Source organism: Phalacrocorax aristotelis, chromosome 1 (assembly GCF_949628215.1).
Source record: "Phalacrocorax aristotelis chromosome 1, bGulAri2.1, whole genome shotgun sequence".
NCBI classification, from domain to species: domain Eukaryota; kingdom Metazoa; phylum Chordata; class Aves; order Suliformes; family Phalacrocoracidae; genus Phalacrocorax; species Phalacrocorax aristotelis.
In genome coordinates, this window is record NC_134276.1 from 92831834 (window position 1) to 92859294 (window position 27461).

Genomic DNA, 27461 nt, shown 5'->3' on the forward strand with positions numbered 1-27461 from the left:
GTGGACAACCAAATACTTGGAGGAAATACTGACATGAGAATCATGACATTACATTGACACTTGTCCCAGTCAAACTATTTGCTGTTTCTGAAAGAAATAGTTTTCTTTCTTTTTTGCATTGCATCAAGGATAATGACTATTGGAGTCCACATAAAGAAAAGGCATGGGCTCTACCAAATTTAAAAACCAATTTTTAAAAATCCAGTGGTTGTTACGCTATTTGGCCGCTTGAAGTTTAGAGTCTAGGCCCACTATCACACACATTTATATACCAGTGTGACTTCTCACTCCTTGGTATGCAAGGCAACTTTTGAAACATGTAGAACAAATTCCAGTGAAAAGTAGAATCCAAGTGGACGATAATGAACTACATATCCATATAACTAAAAAATGAGCATCCGAAGCTAACACTACAAATCCGGGGCAACAACCTTGTGTGTGTAATGAAGCTAGAGATGCTGCTGAAGGTCATATAGTGAGACTGTAATGAAGATTCATCTACTTTAGTCAGATCATCTCTGGCTTTACTTGTAATGGCATCCCATTATTCCCACTGGCAGAGGTAGTCATGTTTGTACACAAACCAATTAATGAGGAACTCTACCAAGACTTTTAGTACAGAAACAATCACGTATGTTGACAGTTACTAATAGCAGGAGGGAATTCTCATTCATGAGGGATGAGGGCTATTCATAGCATTTAACTGTAGACTAGTCATTTCATGGGGAGAAATGATAATTAAACTGTTTTACTGATCAGAAGAAAAGGTAACACATAAGACATATTGAAATTATTTGTGCTTTATAGGTAATGAAAAGCTTATATACATTCAGGGATTCCCCCCCCCCCCCCCCGAAACTCATGAAAATGTTTATATAGTTTTTCTCGTTCACTTGCCCTTTCCTTGACCTTATTCCCTCCTTTCCTCTTTTTTGACTTGCAAACTGAGAAAGAGAAAACACTACCCTAAATTATGACTGAAAATATGAAATACATCTTTCTACATACAAAAAAATAAACACAGTGAAAAACATTTTTTATCAAAACTGAAGAAAAACACCTTGAGGACTGAGACTGAATTTGAAATTAGAACCTTAATTTAGGTGTTCACCCTAGAAATAAGAATCTAAAATCTCATTACAGATGCTGATGATGACTAGGCTATAGTGTTTTCACCCACACAAGCCCTTAATGCGTGGAGATTTCTCACAAGAGCTCACAGCATTAGTAGATATAAGAGAGGACCTGGCAGTGACATGCTTTTCTGCACAAGCATTTAAAGGCCAAACAGAAGAAGCTACAGCATCTCAAATAGCATGAAATGACTCTGTCAATGCTGACAACTGAACCAAGGTCACAGGAGCAACATCTGATAAGTCCAAAGGGAGCTGAACAGCCACTGAGTGCCTGTTTTAAGGCTGCTCTCCAGGCTTCAGAAACTGCATTTCCTCACGGTGGCATTCTGTCGCCTACACGCAGACAGCTGGTGGTGCTCTGTGCTGACCAATGACACCTCCGTCGGGTTCACAGGTAGAACATGCGGCACGAGTCTGGTCCTCCTGCAATGGCTGCTGGGGCCAGACAGGACACCTCAGTGTGCTAAAAACAGTGCTAAGTACTTAGGTGTGTGCAACTGAATCTAGTCCAAGATTCCATTGACGATAGTGGAAGAGAAAATTCTTACATTTGGGTGTCTTAATCTGAAGCTGCACTTCCTTAATTCAAGCATAAAGTCTCAACAACACCCTCTTTGCCCTCTACTCCCATCAGCTCTGGTGCTTGCTAAGGGATTCAGGCACTACCAGGAAATCTATTCTGTAAATGCTTAATATCCTCTTAATGTCCACTAGTTTCAGAAGGAAAACACATTCTCTTTAGTCAGCAGTTATTTTAAAATAATAACATACAAAACCATTTTTCAGAAATATGTGATGCCCGTTGATAGGTTTTAAAGTTAAGGTTACAGGAAGGAGTTAAAATTCTATGTGATATTGAGGTTGATAACCCCAAATTTGTGTATCAGTGAACAGGCAAAAATATTTCAGTAGTAACATTCTTTTTTTCCTTGTAATAATGTCAGATACACCTTAAATGCAATTATAAATTATTCTAGTGCACTACTTCTACACGAAAGAAAGCAATACAACTATTAATAAATTACACTTTGCATGATCTATGTAATAAGTTATAAAATAATTAAGATGGCTGAGATGCTATCTACTGATATTATTTTAATAGCAGGTGATTATTAATTTAAGAATTCCATTTAGTAAAAATTAGTTTTCCATTTTCAAATTTAGAGATTCTTTTCAAGCTTTTTAAGTGAGCTGTTATCATGTTACTTTGTTCCAAACAGGGCACATGGGATAATCACATATGAAATGAAGAAACCTTCTTCAATAACGGTAAATCTGTGCTGACTGAAAGTGCAACCACACTCTTAACTCTTTCTTTTTCCTTTTAAATAAGATCCTGGCAAGGATGGCTGAGGAAACTCCTACTCCTAGTCTAACCATAGCCTCCACAAGTTGCCCTTGCAATTAGCCATAAAGACAGATTTCTTCCTTCTCATGAAACTTTATTCCATGCAACATAAAAAATTAGACCACTGCATAGGTCTATCCATGCATATAGAAAGAATAACTTAAAGACTGATAAATAGGAAAGGAAACAAGCTAGTCACAGCAAACACTAGCAATGACAGGATGTAAATCATTATTTCTGCTCTTAGAACAAAGGTTGAAATACTTAAAAATTAAGTCACCAACAAAATTCTGTCAGTTAGAGAGCTCTCTTATTTCTATTTCTCAAGGAGGTTTAAAAGGATTTGGTTTCATTTAATCAGAATGATCATATAATAAATCAGATAATAAAATCAGAATCCAGTACCTGCAGGTTACTTGTGGCATAGCTTAATACAGGGACAACCACAAAACAGAATTCCAAACATAGAGACTGCATTGCTACCCAGGAAAGAAAAATGTTATCCCTTTAGCATCTGGTAAAGCATAAAGCCATTATAATGCAATTAGGTAGACTAAGGACCAGCTGCTAAGAAACTAAAATGAAAAGATGAAGACTCATAACAAATTTCTTTCAAAGCATTTATCTTACAAAATGTTTGCATTTTGCTGGGCTCAGGACACTGATCTGGGTTAAGCTTCAAAGGTTCAGCATAACACAGATCAATGATGTCTGCCCTTGCACATAAAGATTTACTGCACACTGACACACAGTCAGCCTTCTGTTCTCTACACTCTGATGAAATTTAAACCAATTTTGCTACCTGTGCAAAGTGGCAATAGTAGGCAACCACAGAATTTGAAAAATTATCTATCCCTTCTTCCCCATCTCTGGAAATTTGTGCTTCAAAATTTATCTGGGACTCAAATGTCACCAACTTTTTAAAATAAAGATAACAATCAATAAGCATAACAGCATCATGAGAGGATTTAGCCAGAGCTATTTGATTTTCAGACTGTTTTTTCCATCACAGTTTTCTTCACTGGGTCCAGGAATGCGTCTGATTCCTAAAAAAGACGTATTTCTTCCTCTATGAATCTCCATCCATCAAAAAAACCCTAAGTCATATTTTAACAAAAAGCACTGTGCAATGTTAAAGTCTTAATAAGAACACTGTAGCTAGAACTGCAGAACAATTGAGGCTGGAAGGGACCTCCTGAGGTCCCCTTGTCAAGTCCCATAGCCAGAGGAGGGTAGCAAAAGCGGATAGTTCAGTGCTACATTCAGTTGGGTTTTAACCGTCTCCAGCAATGGAGATGCCACAATGTCTTTGGACAAACGGTTCCAATGATCAAAAACTGAGAACAAGTTTTTCTTATACTTGACATGCATTTCCCTTCTTCCAACTCACATCCCTTGCCTCTTGTCCTATTGCCATGCACCTCTAAGAAGCCTCCCTCTTCTGTACAAATCTCCAGCCAGGTAGTGGTAGATGGCCATCCCTCTCACTCAGCCTTATTCTGAAAGGTAAATAAACTCAGCTTCTCCATGCCATGTGTTCCAGCCCCCAACCATCCTGGCAGTCCTGCTCTGGACTCACTCCAGTCCTTCTGTGTCTATGAGGAATCCCAAAAGCAGATACTGCACTCCAGGTAGGTCTCTTCAGGTAGAGCTGACTTGAGAGGAAGCATCACTTTCTGATGGTGTGCTGTTAACCTGTGTTCATGACATAATTTTGCCATGCTACTAAAACTCTATATATTGTATTCATTTTTCTTGCTAAATCTGTCAATAAATTCTCTTTTACTTCATTTCCAAAGAATGGTGGAGAAAACCTCTTATAACCAAAAAATGTTTTACCATTTTTTTAAAATACTCCTACTGCTTCTATAAAATACATCAGATAACTTGACGGCTCTTACAACAAATCACCAGAACATCTACTGCGTTGTTAAGAGGAGATGGAACCTACTACTTGTCAATACCAATCCATCACAAGTATTTTAATAATTCAAATGATCACAACAGGAGGTTTACCTCAAATGGTATTTCTTTCCCTGATTCCTTTTGCTATAAGGGAAAAGGGGGAATCAACTGTATAAAACCAGTTGAAACAGAAAACAAGCTAGAAATCTAGACAAATTCAGTTGTTTGACGCTGAAAAGCTTGCTCAGAATTTCCCAGGATTAAATTTCAAGTTACATCACTCCAGTACAAAATGTTATGAAATTTTGCCAGCTGCACTTCATAAATAGTTAAGAGTTAAAATGTAAATTTTCCAAGGACTGTACTGTCTCACTATTGCAAATGTACCTCACAGCGATCTTAATGACATCTTTGAGGGCATTGTTCTTGGGACCTCCTTTCATCACAGCCCTCTGTTGACACATCTACAGATAAGCGCAGTGCAGCAGACTAACAAGGTTTGAATTCATTATGCAGTTAAGCTCTCTCTGAGATGGTGGAAATCTCACCAAGATGATAAAATATTACTCTAGTAAGTTGGGGAACTCACTGGTCAGAAAAATCAGCCCTCTAGGCAAAGGAAAACCACAAAAAATAAAGTAACTTGATATGGCTGCAAAGTCTTCAATCCTCTGTAAGAGCTGAGCAAGCTGACTTAAAAGGTTCTCAGAAGTACAACCAAGATTTAGTTTCCCCAGTGCAAAGATGAAGGATAAAGTAATTTATTTTCTTCTCATCACTAACACAAAATTTAATTTTGTTGCTGGAGAAGTCCCAACATTGGAGGAGCAGTTAAGTTTTGTGGCCAGCAGTGGAAAAGCTGGGAGGATTCAAATGACTCCAGGGGACTTTTGAGCAGTTCTCAGTCTGCTGCAGTTCACCCCTCCAGTTCAACTGTGCCAGGTGGTGAAGGCCTGTCCCAATCCATGGACCAGAGTGACTTGGCCGCAAGAGGCTGTACTTTGTTGGCAACTGAGTAGCATCCTGCCCAGCCTGTGCAAGCCTTTCTTGGGGAAAGGGTGAGGGGGAGGACAGAGGGAGAGGGGAAACAGCAGGACCAGCCACTGACATGGTGATACAATTTACAGCTCTTCACAGCAGCTGTCTGGAGCTTGCTTGAGTCCTCAGCTGACGAAAAAAAAAGTCAGTGGAGATCATACACAGTCGGATCAGTGGCACTAGCCAAAGACTATTTTAACAAGGAATTAATCAGATTGATATTTGTTCTTAAAGCTTTGAATCTAGAAAAGACAATGAATACATAATACGTAGTGCACAGGTAAATGGTGAAAGCACAATATCTGAATTATCTGAATCATTTAGAAAGACTGGAAATCTAAGCGTGAATGCACTGCAAGTCACCGGTGACCAGGGCTAAGGGGCTGCATCCCACCTCCAGTAATTACGAATACACCTGTCTACAGGTGACACTTCTTTAGTCATTCCGACAGACAAATTCATGCCCTCTTCCCTATGTAGGTGTCTGCCTTCAGTTTTTTCCTGGCTACAACTAATTCTACCAAGGAGCATTTTGCTTAATCCTCATCATTTCTAAATGTCTCAGGACATCCTTAGATTAAAAAAAAACAAAAACGAAACAAAACAAAAGAAAAGTTCTAGCAGGCACGGTCTTCATTGATGTACAGATCTCTTCTTGTTACATTGTTTCATTCAGGAAGCACAAGTATAAAAATACAAACAAAATTAGCCGATATTATAAATGTAGAGATTAACCCAGAAGCCGGCCTCTAAACATAGCATCCTGTGACCTAGCACTACCTGCTCAGGACAAAATCCTGAATGAACAAAGAGGCTTTACATTTGTGTTCTCAAAATCAAAAGGTCTTGCCAGGCTAGTGTAAAGAGTGATAGCAAAGGGTTTTTTTAATGAAGAATAGCATAATTCAAGACTATCTTGAAGTACTTTAACAAGAAATTTTCCACTGACTGTGGTTCTTAGCAATGAAAGAAAAAAAAGATCTCAAAAACATGACATTGCTATAGCACAATTATGTAAAGACTTCAAGCAGACCATTTAAGAAGCAGAAACATGTCTTCATTTCAGGGCATACATAGCCACCCAGTTTTCTCTCATATGGCCTTACCTCATTATACTGGTTTTGTTTCTCAGGAAGATTTAGATAGAGATTAGCAAAAATTAATGTGTAAACTGGAAAACAAAGAAAGCCTCATAAAAAAATAATCTCATCAAACAAATAAATGATTCTTATATGCTTGAACTTGTCAGTAAAATATTCATAACCATCTTGCCTTGTTACCACCCTGGAAAAACATATATTCATTTTACATATTATAGTCAAATTTCCATAGCCTGTCTTATCCTTATTTATTTATCTGAACCAGGATTTTGAGATGGTTACTCTTTTTTCAAATTGTATGTTGTATTATTCATAATGTTTTCACTTCCTACTAGCACTTAGGGGGCTTGGTGTCTACTGATCTATACAACACAAAACAAGCAGAAAGAATAGCCTTTCTCTGAAATATTTATATTTTAAATACTGTACAAAACAGAAATTATACCTTTATTTACTACAGAAGTATAAAACTGGCATGATGGCAACTTCCCTGAATATAGTTATCTCTGTCAAAAAAGTTAGAGAAACTATTGGGTTTGGTTTTGTTTTGTTAAATTCTTGTCCTTTCTGTTCTTTATATAATATGGAGATAGAGAAATCTATCTCCAATTATTTGTTTTGATAATTTTATTTTACATTTGCCTGAAGAAACTTGCTTGCTCCACCTTATCCCATGACTTCCTCTGAAACAGGTAGACAATGATCCTCCCCCGATTCTGTTAGGCTGATTAAGTTTTATCTGCCAGAAATAAAATACTGCAGAAAGCTGCTTTCTTTCCCTTGACCAAGAGTAAAGTCCTAAAAGCAATCCATTATCAGCATTAGCCTCTATTCTGTTAAATAGGTCCGTAAAAGTACACTATGCTTTTTAAATGGAAGAAAATTTCTTAAATATATTTCTGTACACACAGACAATTTGCTTAGAGGGAGAAAAAAAAAATACTGAGAAGCATCCTTGACTACCTCTGTTACTTTTTAATGATAAAATGATAGCCTGACTTTTTTATTATAATCTTTAAGAAGCTAGTTCAGTAGCAACACAATAGCCTTTCACCCAAGCTCTACACCGACCATGCTTGTATACGTGACCTGACTATCTGAATTGATGCTTTCTAACATGCAGTATAATATAGATACCTTAAAATTGAGTTTCATGGGATGAGTCTCCTACTCCGGTGGATGACGATTAGACTGCAAAAACTACAACATTGTCCCCTGAAATTCTGCTTGCATCTATCATCACTATATTTAGCTATTAAACAAACTGAAGTCAAACACATCTTACAACATTTACAGCAAATTCCCTTTTATTTGGTAGGAATAGTTATTCTCGTGATGAGCATTAAAAGGGATACTCTCCATCTGCCACAAAAGAAGTGGTTGGTGAACATATCAAGCACCTGACAAAATGCAGTGCTGAATCGTGAGCAAAGCTGAACAGTGCATTTGAGAAGTATACCTTTATGATCATTTAAATACTGACGGCATAAGATGGGCTTAATAAAACTGAAGGTAGAATTTGTCATAAGTTCTTCATTCTGTTCAGAATAAACAGAAAAGTCCATATCACTTTTTTTTTCTTAAATTACCTCGCAGAGCTGTCTATATTTATGACTTATCTTGCTCAATGTTAGACATATACTCTTAAGCACCCCACATCATATTTTTACGTAAGATTGTTAGACATTTTAGTCATTATCTAATACTGCCCTTAATCCTAATGCTTTCCAGTATGTTCAAAAGAATTAACTTCAGGCAGAAAAAATTAGTCTCACTGTCTAACGAGTGCTAAATTAAGAACCTTTTACATATGCAACACTGACCAATGTATTGCACAAGAGTCAGCACAGACTGAAGACACGTAGAGCCCATGTGTTTGCCTTTCTTCTTGGTGAACTCTCATGTGAAAAGGAAAATAGAACAGAGGATGTTGCTACTGTAAGTGAAAAAAATTGACAAGCAAAGTTGACAAATGTCACAGGAAGAGAGTAGCTTGAGAGATAGGAAGTAAATAAAATATGAAATATCATTATGAAGGATACAATCCTGTGAAATGTATTCAAATATTTTAAGATATTTCAAGCAGTTGTAGGTTTCTGTAGGTTCCCTGGACTAACTTCAGGTGACCCTCCCATGCACACAGAACAGCATCAACTTTAGAATTTCTGACAATGAATCCTTGTTAATTTACATTCTCTCTCCAAAGTACATTTCATTTTTGATAGAGTTAAGAAATGGTATGTAACCATGAGGGCTGATTTTCTATAACTACTTCCATAAACATGTTTTAATCAGATGGCAGTTATTGAGACAAAGATTCTAATAAATATGTCGGGGCTTCCTCACTATCCAACTTCATGCATTTAGGTTAGGAGGCTAATCTGCTAATGCACAGGCAATTGAGGAAACAAGACACCAATGTTAACTTCTTGCTTGGACTTGCTTGCTGAAAGAGCTTGTTGCTCTCTGTTGTACAGATATTTGAGCCTAGGAAGCCTACACAGATAATTCGGCAGGCTACGTTACACAGCAATAGTTAAGCTAAGCAAATATTCCCCCCAGCATATTCCTATGATTTTTTTTTATTGTACCCTTAGAACAGAATTTGCATTCAACAATCAATAAGCAATTACTTTTTATTTGAAGACCATAAGCGTTTTATTCATTCATTGTTGAAAAGGAACCAAAAGCCCAATCAAAGACCATTCAACTATGTGGAAAAATTTTCTAAAAATTTTTTCTTTTAATATCCAACTTCTTTTTTGAATGTTTATAATTGGCTGCACACCCACAGTTCTAAAAGGAGAATGAACAACTATGTTAACCCAGTTAATGGTAGATATGACAATGTTCACATGGGAAACAGCTTCCCCTGCAACTCAAAAAGAAAAAGAAAAAAAAAGAACCCATGACTTCTTAAACTATCTATTTTACTGGTGTTGAATTAATAGTGCATAGTTTTCTGTTGCTTTTGTAGAGATGCCAGGCAGTTGCACTTCCTTTGATCTATTTCTGTTCAAGTTACATAGAGAAGTGTCTGAAACCATGATAATGCGTACTATTGATCCAGTAATAGTAGTAGATTATATAGCAAGATATATCTTATTTTATTGGCTAAAAATACGGGTTATGCAGACAGGATGTTCTGGAGAGCAGCAGAGAACATGGGGTGCTCTCACTGTTAAAAGCTGAATGATTTTTTATGGCATTTATGAGGCTCTGATTCAATTTGCTGTTTGCTCATTTGATATATCACTCTTCACAAAGTAAGATCTATACGGAAGTAAGATAATCATGTTATTTCATGCTGCAAAACAGTCGCATTTTGTTTTCTGATATAGTCTTATGAACTGAAAATATTCATTCTGTTTATGAGTTGCTTTTTAAAGCCCATAAGAAGCTACAGTCAAATCTGAAAGATAATATCACAGAGAAGGACACACACTCACCTACCCAGATGAGATTGCATTAGCCTACTCAGATTTCTCTAATGTATCATGGTCAATGAACAAGAAGATCAACTTCATTGTCCTAACTGCATATTTTATGAACTGTGACAAGTTTGTTATAACTCATTTGCTCTAAACTTTTCTTCTGAGATTGCACAAGCACAAAGAGATAAACTCAGCAATGTCAACAAGCTCGGTGGCATAGTTCAAGCTGTGAAGGTTCAATAAATAGGTCCGTAAACATTGCAAATCAACACAGCTTTTGATGAAATGTCAAGCAAGACAGAGCTTAGCTATATTCAGCTCAGCTTGAACTCATAAACCATTAACTGGCCTCTGTAGTTTCCAGAGAAATGTGTCTTATGTATAAAGCACAAATGTTGAAATAGAAATAAGAACTCCTTTAAGATAGAAGATTAATAAAAGCCATTTAATAACAGGAAACGGTATTCTAATCACTCCAGTAGATGATTGATTTATAAAACCAGCCAATATGACAATGCTACACATCCTTATGATGGAGCAACTCTTATTTTATACCTCCAGGTTAGGAAAGGATACAAAAAATATGAGGAGAAAATAAAACTAATTTTGAAATACCCTGAAGATGCTTCAGTTTTGAACCACTGCAAAAATCTTTGGTTTTTCCTGCATTATACATAACAAATATTGCTTGTTTCAGAGAAAATACATATTCTCCCTCCATTTTCAGGAGAAAGAATAGAATAGAACTTGTTACAATGCATCAAGGTACCTATTTATAACAGAAGTTAGCATTCTTTTTTTTTTGTCCCCAGTAAAGGGTTGTATTACATATATACAGTCAAACATTCTCTCAAGATTTCTTTCCAAATGGCTTGAAAGATATGAAGTTACTTTAGCTGCTTTTCAGAATCAATCCTCTGCAGACAAGTCTATGCAATTACCCTAGACTGAATGCAAGGTTGTTTTTGCCCGATGGCCCAGTTTTCAAGCTATTTCTATATCATCAGTTGAGTAATTCATTTGACCATGTCCAAATTTGTTTGCAGTAAACTTTACATCTTTCTGCCATCTCTATAATGAGGAACTCGTTTAGTAGAACAACTAAACCGTCTTTGATCAGCTAGAAGCTATTATCTACGACTGTGCAAACAGTATTGTCATTTGAACACACTGCACTGTCCATCGGCGGGGGTGGGGGGTGGGGAAATATCTGTTTAACCTAATCACAGACTTACTGCATGCAGAAGTTTGTTTTCCCTTCTGTTTTAACACCCTGTTGATATTCTCCAATCAGTTTTGATTCAGATTTAAAATCAAAGTTATGCAAGGCATGGATATTTGGCAGAAGAGAGATGGTGCGGCAACAGGGTCCGTCCCCTCCCAGGAGCCCCATTTGCCCTTAACTTTGGAGTCCTTTCAGAGTAACTTCCCACAGCCCCCTCTACGCAGCAGGCAGCGCCCCAGCCAGCCACAGATATCCCGAGAGGCAGCCAACTGACCTAAATGCCATCTTTAGGGTTGCTTGCTTCTGCTCTTCACTCTTGAATATTCCTTGTATTCATTTACAGCCAGTACTCACCCGAGACATCCCCAGGCATTGCTGGCACCGCAGTGTCTTGCTACCTTCGTGGGGAAGCAGTTAGTTGATTTTCCCGTGGGTACTTCTCTCTAACACATTCTCTGAAGTAGGAGTAACCTGGAGGGAGACTCATTGCCAGGTGCAGGTAATGCACACACGCAATCTCCCTCCAGCTTTACAGGCACAAAAAGAGCACCCTCCTCTCAAAAGCCGACAGGAGAATTACGGCCAATTTTCTTTTCTTAAACAACAGCGAGGTACTCTCCCAAGGTAGGCAGCCAGTGTGTGCTTCACTCCCTCCCTCCTCTCTGAAATGGTTTCTCCCTACACAGGCTCAATCTACCTGATTATGTTCTCTCCTAATCAGTAATCTTAGTTTCCCCAGCTGTAGCAGCCCTCCTCTTTCACCCGGGATTTCTGGAGGGCAGGCTGCAGCACCAGAGCAATGGTGCTCCGGGGAAGCAGGGCAAGGGAGGAACATTTTGGAAACACTCGTGTTTCCATCTGCTTTTTGTTCGAATGCTGAAGTGCAGCGTATGGCTGTGTGTGAGAGAGATTATTCTTCCTGCTTCTACAATCCTATTCAAATAGGCTTAAAGTCCCTAAGAAAAAAAGGCTACCTGCTTCATCAAACAGTAACTGCTTTTCATTGTGGTCTTCCTTGTGTATTCTTTCCCTAAAACCAGCTTACATGTCTTTCATATATGACAGTACATTTCCAGCTGCAGTATATCCTTCCTTAATTCTTGTCAGCAAATAAAACAGAAGAGGTGCGATTCCCTTCCCCTCCTTTTTTTTTTTTTAAACTAAAAGAAGAGGGGAGGGATAGGTACAACACATATTACTATAACCAACTTTAACACCATCTGCCGTCTTTCAACAAACATGCTTGCTCTAAGCCTGAAAGGGTTGTTTGGTTTGGTTTTTGAAATTTTTTTTTTTTTTGGGGGGTGGGGTGGGGGGGGTGGGTGGTGGTGAGGACAAAAGAATTTTCCTCTTTTCTCTATGTTTTTGTCCTGATTATTCTGGTTAACCTGATTATTACATTATTAACTGTTATCTTCCTGTACAACTCTTCTAGTCCAAGTTTAGACACTATATCAAAATGAATTCAAAAATTCCTTTACTAGCTAACAGGCTAGTTTCAAAGACATTTGTGGAGAGAAAGCAGTGAGCAAAGCATTCATCAAGGAAAGATTTACAGTAGTATTTCAGCTGGGCTGTAGAATGTGTGGTCTGTCAGGCACAGCACAGTGTAAAGCCGTAACAGCAGATGCAGGAGATGTGGAGATAGTAAATACTTAAGACCACCCCACTCTGGGTTAGTGTGGTACTGTATTGAAGCATTGTGAAGATCTCTAAAATCTGGCTGTTTTATTAACTAAGCTAAACTGGCTTTTGTGGGCAGTGTAAAACTGGGAGTTATCACAAACCTTGGAATCTGCATAGGCAAAAAAAAAAGATAATATTATTCAGCATTCATTTGACAGCAGACCCAATCTAGAAAAAATAATTAAAGAAAAAATAAAAATAAATAATCACAAACTATATAGCAGCCTCCTAGCAAAAGTGAATGTCCAGTCTTCTCTGTTTTCAGCATGGAAGCCTGGTACAGAGATGCTCCCGAAGAAATAGACAACCTGAATATTATTGTACGCTCTGAACTTGATGTGGTTTCTCCTTCGTTTACCATAGTCAACCACAACTCTTCCCTCCCCTTGTATCCTGCACTGAGAGTAGCATCACTGTTGCTGGAAAGGTCCAGCTTCATGGTCCTGCTAACACCTCAGTAGAGTTCATTAGTAAGAACTTGTTTTTTTCTAATGATTTATGTTTTTCAGAAACATGCAATACAAACGTTAAATACAAAGGTTATTTACCTAGTTGATTACCTGTTATCATTAAATGCAGCAAAAAAAAAAAACCCAAATTTGGCAGTTATGTTCTCTTTTAAAGAACAAAATTTAAAGTAAAAAAGTAATAGAAAATACAAGTAGAAATCTAGAAATCCAGATACACACACAAAAAAAAGTAAAAAAATCAAAACAATGCAAGCATTGATTTCACAATGGAGATGTTCGCATGCCAGATACATCTCCTTTTGTGCTAGCCCCAAAACACAGAATATTCTGAAAAATACGCTCTTCCCCTGTGGAGCAGGGTATATTTTCTATAACCCATTCCACTTTTCATGATGGAACTGCCACACAGACTTGGAAGGCTGTGACTTATATACTAGCCTAGGTCTGTTCAACTTACTAAACTTCTTTCCACTTCTGCTGCAAGCAAATAAAAATATAATAAATTCAAGTAGGCTCCAGCTTGAACTTAACTTTGCTGTGCTTTGTTTTTGTCACCCAAAGAAACACATTCAGAGTCTCTTTGTTCCCTGTAACAATCCATTTAACTGAAACTAAAGGTCATTTCATGTCCTACTCAGGGTTGCACTCTGAATTAAGACTTCGCATCTTTTTGGGCAACAGTCTAGAAGGATACTTGAAAGTAGCTTTCAGTTAAACCTGTTAGATTAAGCCATTCGAACTACTTAGGCAATCATGGAAAGAAAGACAGCAGCTAAAACTTTTTTAATTGAATGCACGAGATAATAGAGCATCTAGGCCCACTTTCCATGCCATTTACAGCATGGGGAATGCCTCGGTGCCTACAGCAGGGCTGAGCACATCTCACACCAGGATCACGTGTTGCCACACTTCTGGAAGGCTCAGAGACTCCATTTCAAGTCTTCTTTATGAGAACAGGTTGCATATTTTCTATCTTTCACCTGTTTTCCAAACAAAATTCAGCAGAAACTGTGCATGACTGAATATGTATATCACGGCAAGCTTATTCCAGCACTAGTATAACACAGAACAAGGTTAGTAAGTAATTACAAATAGGGATGTTATGATCATCTCCTTACATAGCTATTTACTCTTTGTAACTCTGATAACATGGAGACCTTTGTCACATCCATGTCTTGGAGAAACAGCTACTGAAGGAACACAGGACTAGACACTCTGTCTATTCCCAAGACCTTTAAAACTTTGACAGATTGGACATAAGCATGAAAAGCAGGCAAGAAATAAGAGAGGAAAAAAGAGTAAACCCACTCAGTTACATAAATTAATAATTCATAATAAAATAATGGTTAGAGAGTATAGAGGAGTCTAGCACGAGCCAGAGCACGTTGCTCAATTTCTTAATTTCAGTTGGGAAAAAGAAATAGCAATTGTAAATGCAGTCTACTCCTTCTTACAGAAATTGTTTTCCATCACTCTGTGAAAGGGTAGACGTGCGCTTCAAAGGGCAGTTGCTTCCATTGCTACTCTGCATGTCTGCACCTCAGGAATGTAAGGACTGGCCTCATCTAACAAAGAGTTTGTTAAAATATTAATTTCACAGAAAGAGTTACTTTTCCTCATTTATGTTTGCTTGGCATTTATCAAAATCTTTTCTGTTCTTTTCTTCCTAAGCTCCACAGGCGGGGCACGTTTGCTCATAGGTACAGTCTTGACTGGGATCATTAGCTGATGTAAGCAAAAATACCCCTAAATTTTTAAGCACTATAGCTTAGGTTCCCTTACACCTAAGATAAAGTTATTGCTATTCAAAAAATAAGTGCTTTCTGTGAAAGGAAGGAATTTATTTTTAAAGGAAGTGTTATAATCTGTAAGCAATGGGGACTAATGGCAAGAGGGTCCACAACTTTTTTGGTCACGTCCAAAAGAACCATAAAAATCCTCTGTCACACACAACTCTTTGTGTCATGCAGGAAATATAGCTGCAAATCATCTGATGAGGAAAGCAAGTCTAAAATCATACACCACAGCTTAGCTTTGGACTCTTCCCCCATATGGGACTCATAGGTTTGGAGAAAAGTACAAAAATGGTACAAAAGCTGTACCTTAGGGGCACCAGCTCTTCTTGTCTCACCTCTGTCTACCTTGTGGGTTGGAAGACCTGCCCAGAGCACTGAAAGACCATCTCTCCCACCCTACCCAAATGCCTTCACTGGTTTCTCACCTCGTCTTGCCTGCCACAGTCTTTTCCTTCCTCCCACAGTGCTGAAGCCTGTCTGCCCCCCATTACCCAGCAGGGGCTGTCTTGGGGGAGTGTTATATGGAGCAGCCCTGCCATATAACCACTGAGGAACCAGATACTGTTACATGGAACTCAGCCATTGGAAAATAAAAGCCATGCGGGTGGTTTGATATCAGAGCAGACACTTTGTTTATCTTTGTCTCCCTAAATAATTTGGAAAGAAACCTGCGTGCTTTTGCAAGAAAAATCAGAGTTTATACAGAGAGTATAAGTAGTCCTTACAAACTGCTCATGAGAAGGAACCTTCTACAAGGAAACCTGTTATATTCTTCTATAACTGAGAGCTGTTACTGCTGAACGAGCTCTATACAGAGAGATACACATTTTCCTCAGGCTGAAGTGATTTTTGATAATCTGGGATTAGAAAAAGAATAGCTAGAGCGGAGGCAAAAAAACCCAACCCAAAAACCGCAAAGGCTTTCAGAAAGAATAAATTGATAAAATCACAGGCAAAATCCTGATTCCTCTAAGGTCAAAGGCAACACTCTACTGGAAATTGATTTTGCTTCAAGATCAAAAGTCAACATCTGCTCTATTTAGTGTCGCATTATGGAGGAAGATAGCTGTTCATTTGTGCTGTGCTTGAGAGGCCTTGCTAAACACTCAGAGCATGTCTGTATACTTTCCTACAAATGTATACAAATAAAGCTATTCTGTATTTTCATATATTTTCTCACACTTTGGTATATTTTTTATATATAAATGCATGTGTATATACACACAATTTTAATATATCCTTATATTTCAGGGTTTCGGGGTGGGTGTGTATATATTTTTGAACCACAAAATTCTGTTTTCATCAACCTGCTCCCCCGTTTTCGTACTTCTGTCTTATGCTTTCTCTTGCCAGTGTTTTCAAGTGATAACAGCCTGCCAAGGAAGCACACAGCTTGTAAAACAGTGTTTTCTTAAAAGTTATGAGCTATAATAATATGTTGAGTTCTTTTTTTCAAAAAAGGAAGATACAAAAGGAAAATAGAAGATCATTACTGCTCTACTGTATTTGCAGTCCCTGAAAACATCTCAAATGACCCAAAAATGTGTCTCCTTACATCAGGTGGCTGTAATTTTTCCATTTTCAATTCCTTTGTACAGTCACAGCTTGGACTACCTGATGATACTGTATGCAAGCCTAACCCAAACGTGTCTATTCAATCTAATGTCTTGTTTGTGATAGCAAGGTCTGTTTCATTACGTCAGGAAATCAAAACGTGTAAGTTTTGCCACACAGTTATAATAAAGCATTAAAAAAAATTACCTATCTGTTGCAAAGGTTTTTATCTATCCCAAGTTGGAGGATGACAAGTGTTACGTGTTTGTGAGCCACTACTGCGCTGCCTACTGTAATCTGCCTGAAAACTAAGATATAAATATATGAGAAATAAATCTTTGGAGTCAGGGGTGTTTTCAGGAGTAATATACCTAAAATTTAAGGAGCAACAAAGATCTGTTAGATCCTAATTCCTTCTCCTTTATAATTACATGCATTCTTACTCAGTTTCTCAGGAATATTCCAGGAGTGCTATTACTGTAGCAGTACAATAACAACTTGCTTGAATGGAGATAAAAAGCAGTTTCTGCCCTAGAAGGCCATACATATTGAATTTAAACTGTGCATATAGGAACTAAAGATATTATCAGATATAGTATTATGTACAGAAGCCTGTCCAGTTGTCAGCTGGTGTTGTGATAAAGTAAAAGAAGCGTTATTAAACCCTTATCTCCATGCAAACCCACTCTCAAAGACCAGTTGGACTTCCCAGGATACTGAACTACCAAGGAAGCCAAACTTATCTACAGACAAGCGTCAGAAAATCGTAAGATGCAAATATTGTCTGCTGGATGTAACGATTTCTGATAATTTTATAAACCACAGTTTCACTGAGTTTAATAATCTCAATTTGCTGTAAATTAATGTTTGCGTGCTGTTTGGATAATGTCATAATTAGGCAAGTTATATAATAAGAATTATTACAAGATATTCCAGACACTGCTTTCTCTTACAAGGCTCTTCTGTTGCCGCATGCCTCCCCAGGCAGCGGCAGAGGTCTCTAGCAGAGTTCCCCAGACTTCTCCAGGGCAGTTCTTACTGGCGCTCTCTTCTCCTGCACTGCATTTTCTTCCTAAACTTTTAACCCAGTCACATTTGTTTTTCCCTTTCAGTGCTACAAAGAAGCATCTTGGGCAGCTTCTAAGTGAAACCACCGTCTCAGCTCCTCACTTCTCAAAAAACCTGTGCTGCTCCAACCTTCACACACTGCCCCTAAAAACACCTCTTTCCTCTGCCTAGTTTCTTATGACAACTAAGATAAGGACCAGGGTGTTTGGACACTCTCAGACTATGTCAGTGTTTGCTTTCAACGGAACAGCCTTGGCAAGATGAGTTTTAAACCAGACCCTTCACAAAGATGTGCTCATGCTGTATACATCCTTGGGAAGCCTTGAAGGCTGTACCTCATTACCAGAGCTCCCTGCACCACTCAGGAAAGACGAGTGAGCTGTAAATCCAGTACACTTGAATCAAGGAAAGCACATCAGATTTTCCCTAACCCTCAGTGTATAACTTTTTTTTCCTGTATTTCTTTGGAAATACAGATTCCTTAATTCCTTTCCTGACTCTTAGCCTTTGTTTTTCCTCCTTGTCTTCTGATTTTATTCATTTGCCTGAAAGTCTTGTTCATTTTATATTCCCATTTTATGGCCTGTCTTTACCTAAATAAAAACAAGCTTGTCTGCAAGAAAATTAGAGCTAACATTTATATTCTGTTTTTAGTAAAGTTTATTCAGTCAAACTTATTTATTAAAGAAGGAAAAAGATACTACTGTAACAGCAAAAACCATCTGTTTTTGGAAAATGTGTGTTTGCTTCAGAATATATTCTGGTTTTCATTGGCCAGCACCATTACTTTGATCCCACAACTATATACTGTGCCAAGAAAGTAAAAGAAAAAAAACAACCCAACAAAAAAAAAGAACAAAACAAAACCCCACAAAACAGAACTAAAAACCCCAAACCAAAATGATGAACATCCAAAAAGTAGCAAGCAGCACATCTCCAGCAGCACATTACTGGCCCATTCTGGAGTACTAGTTTGATACTGAATCAGAACGTGCCTTAACCATTTTTTGTTGTGTTCTCTTATTCAGGTATGAAGCTGAATATTGCTTGCTTGTGAAATCTTACATGATCACATTTACAGCGACAGCTCCAGTCTGCAGTAAACCAAAACCTTCTTAACATACATCTCACTGATAAGGCTTAATTCAATTCAACTGACCATTAAGATTAGTGTAAATTGAATTGCTTTCTCAGACTTACTGATAATCACTTGACAGACCAATAAATAGAGAGTTTCCAAATAAAATGAGTTACGGTGCTCCATCAAATCCTGTCCCCACTGCTCTCCTCTCTTACTCCTTACCTCCAAAACATCACCGGGTTTTCACACTAATTTGCTCTAAAAACGCTTGTCATGGATCTGCTGTTTCAATCCCAATTAATTAAACAGTCCTGAGTCTGCATACAGAAAGCAAGTTGCAAATGTTCAGTACAATAATATAAACTGACATAACATTGTAAAATACACTAAAAGAGTTGTCACTTCAGTTGCAATTACACAAAAAGTAATTCAGACACTGCACCTGAATCCAAGCTCAGAACAGTTATTGAAAGAACACAACCAGAAGCTAATCTGCATTATTCAGGGGTTTTTATCTTTAATAAAAAGTAATAATACAGTGATAAAAGTAGGTTTTCTCTTCTTACTCCTCCCCCCTTTTTATTTTTCTGCCTGCCCAGAGGACAGGAACAGTTATTTTTATACTGCAAGAAAATGGGTTTGTGAAAATGCCAAATAATGGTTATATTTAAGAGTTTTAGAAGAAGGATTACTCCTAGTTCATTGAATACTAGTTATCTTTAAAAATAAATTAAATGTAAGGAATGATATATGTAGTAATAAACTCAATGATTTTCAAAATCATTGAGACTTTGATCCGATGCTGTGGAAGCCAGTAGGGAGTTTAATTAATACAATCAATATGAACTTGGTCAAACTTTCTTCTGTTTGCAGTCTCCTTTCAGAGACATGTTTAGAATACAAGGATTGCTATTTATCTAAAACAGACCAACGTATAGATAGATTCAATGATTACCTCATGCAGTTTTTTTTAATTGGCTTTACATTTTCAGACTAACTGATTTTGAAAGAAGTCAGTCTAATCATAATGATCCCTTTAAACCCTATGGAATCAGCTCTATTGCAGCTTTCCCTTGACTTTGGTCCATGTCTTTACCCTTCTGCATATGGAATCAACTAACAGAATAGCAATTACATAGTTCCAAAAAAACCTAAGATTGACAGAGGTCCATTTACTCTTCAGGTTGAATTATACTCTAAATAAAAAAGTCTTATATTGTTTGAGACATGTTCTCAGGTTTAGATTACAAACCAGCATTTTGGGGTTGATAAACTGACAAAAGCACATTTAAAAATAGACAGATATCCAAACATCATAAGCATAAAACTTTACTATGAGACATTCTTTTTTATGAAGTATTTCTAATTATATCATCCTTGTCAAACATTGCTTACTCTTGGATGTATCTTTAGGAAGCCTCAACGAAACATGGTAACGACTCACCAAATGTGACTGTTAAGATGACTCTTCCACATGCAGTATAATTAAGATGCAGCAAATAAAACAACTAACAAAGAGCTTCAGTTTCACGATCGTTTCGAGCTTAAAGTTAAATATATGTACAAATAATTGTACAATGTGGATTTAAGACATACCTACAGTGGTTTGTTTGGTTGGTTTTTTTTAAAGTAAAAAACGTTTACGTCTCTCTCCAGCTCTATGGAGAGTTTTGCAAGCCTTCTTTAAACAAGTAGAAACCAAGGAGATATAGCTAAAAGACAACTTGATAAGTTGTTTATCATATACAAATATTTCAGAGCATCTTTTTTCCTTTTTTTCATTGATCTACCATAACAAGAATGACTAACAGTAAAGAGGGCAACCTTACATTTTATTCTTTAAAAACAAGATGACATTCTAGCTGTGAATGGATGCAGAAATCTTCACTACTAACTAGGTTAAAAGGTGCAAAGAAAGTTTCCAATCACAACCCCTGCAATGTTGACATACTGTTCCAACTAACTCCTCCATTTTAAACGTCTGCTTGAAAACTGTACTGAGAATTATTAAAATACAGTTTTCGCTCTCTTCTTCTGTCTTTTTGCTCCCAGCTCTGCCATTCTGCTCTTCAGCAGCTATTTCTTCCTTCTTCCCAGCTGGGGAGGGTGGCAGAGGGAAGCAGGCTGCCCTTAGTTGCCCACCCAGGCAGCAGGTAGGCAGGTTCTGAGGAGGGGGTGAGTAACCCTGGGGCAGAGGGCAAGGCCCTGCTCTGCTGCTGCCAGCTCTGATCAGCCCTGTGTTTCTCTGTTTTGTTCCTGCATTGGCACAGGCAGCGTAGAGGTTGGTGACATTTGGGAAATACTCTAATTCAGTGGGAACAGGAACTGATCATTAACGTACTCACAGGCTGCTTGTCTTGTTACCTAAATTAGCACGTCAGAGTGCCCAGGCACACTGATGAATTACGCAATTGCACAGCTCCCCCCAGTAAAGAAATAGTATTTTTTTGATCCCTCTTCCCCATTTCAGTATATCCTTTGCCTTCCAACATTTACATGAACTGGAGGTTATCACTCTCCATAAAACAAAGACTCAGACATGTCCTTGTACTCTGTACACAGTGCTCTGTGCTATGCTTGCATCGAATGGCAAAGGGAAAGGATAATGTCGCTTTAACTAGAAACAAACTTCCTCAAAGATCTCTGAGAATACCAAATGTTGTCCTTTTAAGAAGGTCAATGCTTAGTGTACTGTAACTGTCAAAAATCCCACCCATTTCTGGACAAGATTTACCGAAGCAAACACACCAGGCATAAAGAATATTAGCATCTAAAAGCTTCTCCTTTCCCAAGAGCTATCAAATATTGTCCAGGAAAAAAAAAAAAAAAAAATAGCAGGCACTGACATATCACTTTCTTCTTCGAAGTAGGGCATATATTAAACAGGTTTTTAAGTACCTTTGCCAGACTGTCAGCATTAACTGACTTTCAGTACTTGCCTTACAGAACAAGAGGGAAAAAACCTGCTGTTCCTCTTGATAAAGACCAACACTTAGGGCTGGGGAGAACTGACGGGTAGCAGCTAATTATTTATTTATATTTTCATTGGAATTAAACAGATATCCTCCTAATTGATTTTTGCAAAATAGCAATATGTAGAACTATCAAAATGAAAAGGTTCACTTAGCTCAACTATGGTCTGCTTTCTCCTTGCTGGTAGAGACTGAAGTTTTTTGGAACTTGGAAGCTCTCCTATCTCTCAAACCTTGTTGAAACAGTTGCACCTCCACAAAAAAATCTGTTTTAACAACCAGGAAAAAAGAACTCTTTTCATATTGAAAATTTTCTTCTCCAACCAGCTTGCTTTTTTTTTTTCCTTCACAAAGCCACTTAGCCTTGAACTAATGTTGCCATAGTATCATTTTTTTTTTTCTCATTAGGATTAACCACAGTACCAGGCAATGGAAGTAATAAAAAATATCAGCAAAGCTCTGCATCAGTGTTTTTAAACAGATATTATAAACAAAAGAGACAATGTTTTGACTGTCTAGAGCTTAATCATGGTGATGATAGGGTTGAGTGTTTAAGGATAAGAATCAGGGGGAAGGCTTACAAGGGAGATGTCATTGTGGAAGTCTGTTACAGACCACCCAACCAGGATGAAGAAGCAGATGAATTATTCTGTAAGCAGCTGGCAGAAGTCTCACAATCACTAGCCCTTGTTCTCATGGGGCTTCAACTTACCAGAGGTGCCCCGCTGGAACTATCGTTTGTGAAGAGAAGGGCTTGTGGGTGAAGTGGTAGTTTGAGGCCGTCTTGGGCACAGCAGTCACAAAATGATGGAGTTTTTAATTCTCAGAGAAGTAAGGAGAGGGGTCAGTAGAAATGCCAGCTTGGACTTCCAGAGGGCAAACTTGGGCCTGTTTAGGAGAGTGGTTCACAGAGTCCCTTGGGAGGCATTCCTGAAGGGTAAAGGAGTCCTTCAGGGAGGAAGTCTTAAAGGCACAGGAGCAGGCTGTCCCCATGTGCCAAAATAAAAGCCAGGGAGGAAGGAGATCAGCCTGGCTGAACAGAGAGTTTTGGCTGGAACTCAGGAAAAAAGGGAGAGTTTATGAACTTCGGGAGAAGGGGCAGGGAACTCAAAACGACTACAAGGATGTTGTGAGGCTATGCAGAGAGAAAATTAGAAGGGCCAAAGCCCAGCTAAAGCTTAATCTTGCTACTGCCATAAAAAAAAAAAAAAAAACAGTAAAAAAATGTTTCTATAAATACATTAGCAACAAAAGGAGGGCTAAGGAGAATCTCCATCCTTTATTAGATGTGGGAGGAAACACAGTGACAAAGGATGAGGCAAGGGCTGAGGTACGTAATGGCTTCTTTGCCTCAGTCTTTAATAGTAGAACCAGTTGTTCTCTGGGTACCCAGTCCCCTGAGCTGGAAGACAGGGACAGGGGGCAGAATAGAACCTCCATAATCCAAGGGGAAATGGTTAGCGACCTGCTACATCACTTAGACACACACAAATCTATGGACTGGATGGGATCCACCCAAGGGTACTGAGGGAGTTGGCGGAAGCGCTCACAAAGACACTTTCAATCATGAGCAGTCCTGGCTAACCAGGGAGGTCCCACTTGACTGGAAGTTAGTAAATGTGACACCCATTTACAAGATGAGCCGGAAGGAGGATCCAGGGAACTACAGGCCTGCCAGTCTGACCTCAGTACTGGAAAAGGTTATGGAGCAGATCATTTTGAGTGCCATCATGCAGCTCATCCAGGACAACCAGGCAATCAGGCCCAGGCAGCATGGGTTTAGGAAAGGCAGGTCCTGCTTGACTAACCTGATCTCCTTCTATGACAGGGTGACCTGCTTAGTGGATGAGGGAAAGGCTGTGGATGTTGGCTACCAAGATGTTAGTAAAGCCTTTGACACCATTTCCCACAGCATTCCCCTAGAGAAGCTGGTTGCACATGGCTTGGACAGGCGTACACTTCACTGGGTGAAAAACTGGCTGGACGGCTGGGCCCAAAAAGTGGTGGTGAAAGGAGTTTAATCCAGTTGGCAGCTGGTCACAAGTGGTGTTCTCCAGGGCTTGGTATTGGGACCAGCTCTGTTTAATATCTTTACCAATCGTCTGTCCGAGGGCATCAAGTGCACCCTCACTAAGTTTGCAGATGACACCGAGTTGGGTGGGAGTGTGGATCTACTTGAGGAGAGGAAGGCTCTGCAGAGGGATGTGGACAGGCTGGATCGATCGGCTGAGACCAACTGTACGATCTTTAACAAAGTCAAGTGCTGGGTCCTGCACTTGGGTCACAACAACCCCATGCAACGCTACAGGCTTGGGAAAGAGTATCTGGAAAGCTGCCTGGTGGAAAAGGACCTGGAGGTGCTGTTTCACAACTGGCTGAACATGAGCCAGCAGCGTGCCCAGCTGGCCAAGAAGGCCAACAGCATCCTGGCTTGTATCAGGAATAGTGTGGCCAGCAGGAGTAGGCAAGTGATTGTGCCTCTGTACTTGGCACTGGTGAGGCCACACCATGAATACTGTGTTGTTTTGGGTCCCTCACTACTAGAAGGACATTGAGGTGCTTGAGTGTGTCCAAAGAGCAATGAAGCAGGTGAAGGTTCTAGAGAACAATTCTTATGAGGAGCGGCTGAGGGAACTGGGGTTGTTTACTCTGGAGAAGAGGAAGCTGAGGGGAGACCTTATCGCTCTCTAAAGTACCTGAAAGTAAGTTGTAGCAAGGCAGGCGTCAGTCTCTTCAACGAGGTAGCACTTGATATGACAAGAGGAGGTAACCTCAAGTTCTGCCAGGGGAGGTTTAGATTGGTAAGTAGGAAAAAGTACTTCACCAAAAGGGCTGTCAAGCACTGGAACAGGCTGCCAAGGGAAGTGGTTGAGTCACCATCCCTGAAGGTATTTAAAAGACATTTGGATGTGGCCTTTAGGGACATGGTTTAAAGGTGGACTTGGCAGTGTTAGGTCAATGGTTAGACTACATGATTTCAAGGGTCTTTTCCAACCTAAGTGATTCTCTGATTTGCAAAGTAGCTAAAAATTTATGAAGCATTTTGCTTACTTAATTTGTATCTTCCTAAACGTTCTTAATATTTCATACTTAATTATATTTGCTTGATATCCACTTGATAAGAGTCATATTTAGGAGTTACTTACTGGTCACTGGCATGGCAAATATCCTAAGGCTACCCTTGCTGATAAGAAAATGCTTATCAGCCCTGCATGAGTGATAGAAATAAAGACAGATAAGTGACTATACACCAGATTTACCTGTTTGAGACACAAACTAACTACAAAATCTATAAAAATCCTGCATCCTACCTACCGAAAGGGGAAAGAGAACAGTGTTAACTTGGCTTCTCTTTTCTGTATGCCACAGGAATCAAAGGGAATGTGAGATTAAAGTTATACCTTAGTTTTAACTGTTACAGTGCATATTGGATGTTACACACATTCAGAAGAAGCCTGAATTTACAATACCTAGTCTTATATTTCAGTTGCAGATACGGTACTGTCTGAAGTTATTTCTCCGCTTCATGTTTCTTATTGAATTTGTTTTGTAATATAGCTTCGGTTTTAGGCTTTCAAATATAGAGGTAAATGGAAAACGGAGCAAAATGAATCATGAGTTTGCGAAAAGAAGATTGCACTAGATTAACCTGATATCCTCCTCTGAGAAGATAACTGCACTTCTAGACAAAGAAATGAAATGGATTTAGTCTCTCTGAATGTCAGCATTTGACAGTGCCTCAAGTACCTAAGCTCCTGCTGACTAGAATTCACCAGTTGAAAGCAGCTACAAAAAAGGCAAGTTTAATGGGAGTCAAGCCTGAGAAATATAGGAATTCATTAAAGAATCACAAGACTAGTAAGAACAAGGGGAAATGTCAATTATGTGATGAAAGGGAATTGCTTGCTGACACTCAAGTTACTTGAGTAATTTTTTAAAAAGTGGTCCTGGGACAGGAGGCATTAGTGACCTTTGCACAAAAGACTTTATGCCAAAGAAGTCAAATGAGGACAAAAAAATTGAGAATCACTGTCAAGACAGAGGGAGACTGAAATATCAGACAAAAAGAGCTGGGCAGTGTTCAGGACCATGTTAAGAGAAATGGACTGAAATTCAGTAGCAGAAAATGAAGAACGAAAGAATAGGAACTTCTGTTATAGGCTGTGGAATAAAGAATTGAGTATCTTAAGGGCAGACCCAGACTTACCAGTGGAAGGTGGTTATTTAAAAAAAAAAAAAAAAAAGAGAAATGCAATAATTAGGTATATCAGTTGAAATATTTTCAATTCAGATAGAGCAATATTAGTGTCATTAGCAACTGGGCTAGACTCCAATAGAACAGCAGCAGTAGGCTTTCACAACAATTCTCCATTCCTCCCAGAATATCATTACTGCTTTAACACTGGACCCAAATGCCTCCTTATGATTGATCTTTAATTCTAGACTGACAGTCACCATTCTAGCGAAACTGATATGCAGGTATATTTACACAAATACAGACGGATTTGGCAGAAATGCAGAGAATCCTGGAGTATGTGCATGCAAGGAAAAGCAAAAACCTGAGCTGTGAATATTACCCAGTTAACTGATACTGTGTACCATAAAAACTTCTCCAAGATACGTGCTGCGACACATTCTTACAGTGCAGATTTGTTCATGATATGCTGCTTACAGCAAATGTCAGCAAGTGAAATACAGCTGAGTTACAGCTGTGACAGTAAATAGGTAGAACCAAAACCATCTACTGCTTTCTAAATATACTAACACCTAGTCTATATTCCTTTAAAATATGTAATTGTTTACTTTCCAGATGTAAAAATAAATTAAGAAATTCCATTTTTAACTTCAATCTATCTGTTTGTTGATGCCTGTTCTAAATGGCAATGCATTCAGGATTTTAATGGCCTTAGCAAACTGAGAAATATTTGACAGTATCCCTCATGCCTAAAGTAATTTCCTTCATTTTTCACCGGCTTTAATTTGCCCTGGCAAGAAGCTACACTTACCATGTGTCAGTTAGTCTTGTGCACATACATCATTGTCAGTTCTATTATCAAATACTTATTTTTAGTTTTGTTTGTGGTTTTTTTTTTAATATAAAATAAAATATTTTGTACATTTGCTGTTATAGGTTGACCCTATACAGTTAAGGTCAACCTTCTCTCCCCAGTCCAATAAACACATTAAAAAACATAAAACACTTTTGCCTTTACCATAGATCATCAAACAGTGTTATCATGACGATATCGATAATATGAATTTATTCTACAGATCCACTTTATTTCTAAAACAGCTTTGTTCTTTCAGACGTAACTGAAATGCTGGGGTAATAGAAGTATATATTCCTACAATTTTTAAAATTAAGTATGATTCATTTCTGTCTTGACAGATGCTTGTGAAATGCCCTGCTCACATGTAGGTTCACAATAACAGCAGTTCCTTAAACCCAGGGCACACCACCTTGCAAGCCCTTAACTCATGATGAATCTTTTAAATAAGGACAGTAATGTCATGTGTAGTTAATAGCAGTGAGATTACCTGCACCTGGGAGCTGACTTAGGCAGCACTCTCAGTGTGTTTGTTCCCTTCTTCCTACTATTTTAGATTTTAATAGTCTGTATACTTGAAGTGGGTTCATATTTGTAGGT

At 38.5% G+C, this 27461-nt stretch overlaps 1 protein-coding gene across 11 annotated transcripts in view; it reads right to left on the minus strand.

Moving 5' to 3' along the window:
- DMD (dystrophin) overlaps positions 1 to 27461 on the minus strand; it is a 1138094-nt gene that overhangs the window by 1066971 nt on the left and 43662 nt on the right. The window contains exon 1 of one of the 11 annotated variants that reach the window (XM_075097731.1): positions 11541 to 11649. The exons of 9 other annotated variants lie outside the window; for them this stretch is intronic. In XM_075097731.1, the coding sequence (XP_074953832.1) occupies positions 11541 to 11559 (19 nt within the window). In that variant the 5' untranslated portion in view covers positions 11560 to 11649. Of the gene's footprint in view, positions 1 to 11460; positions 11486 to 11540; positions 11650 to 27461 lie in introns of those variants that run through there. One more of the 11 variants, XM_075097802.1, reaches the window with a different exon arrangement.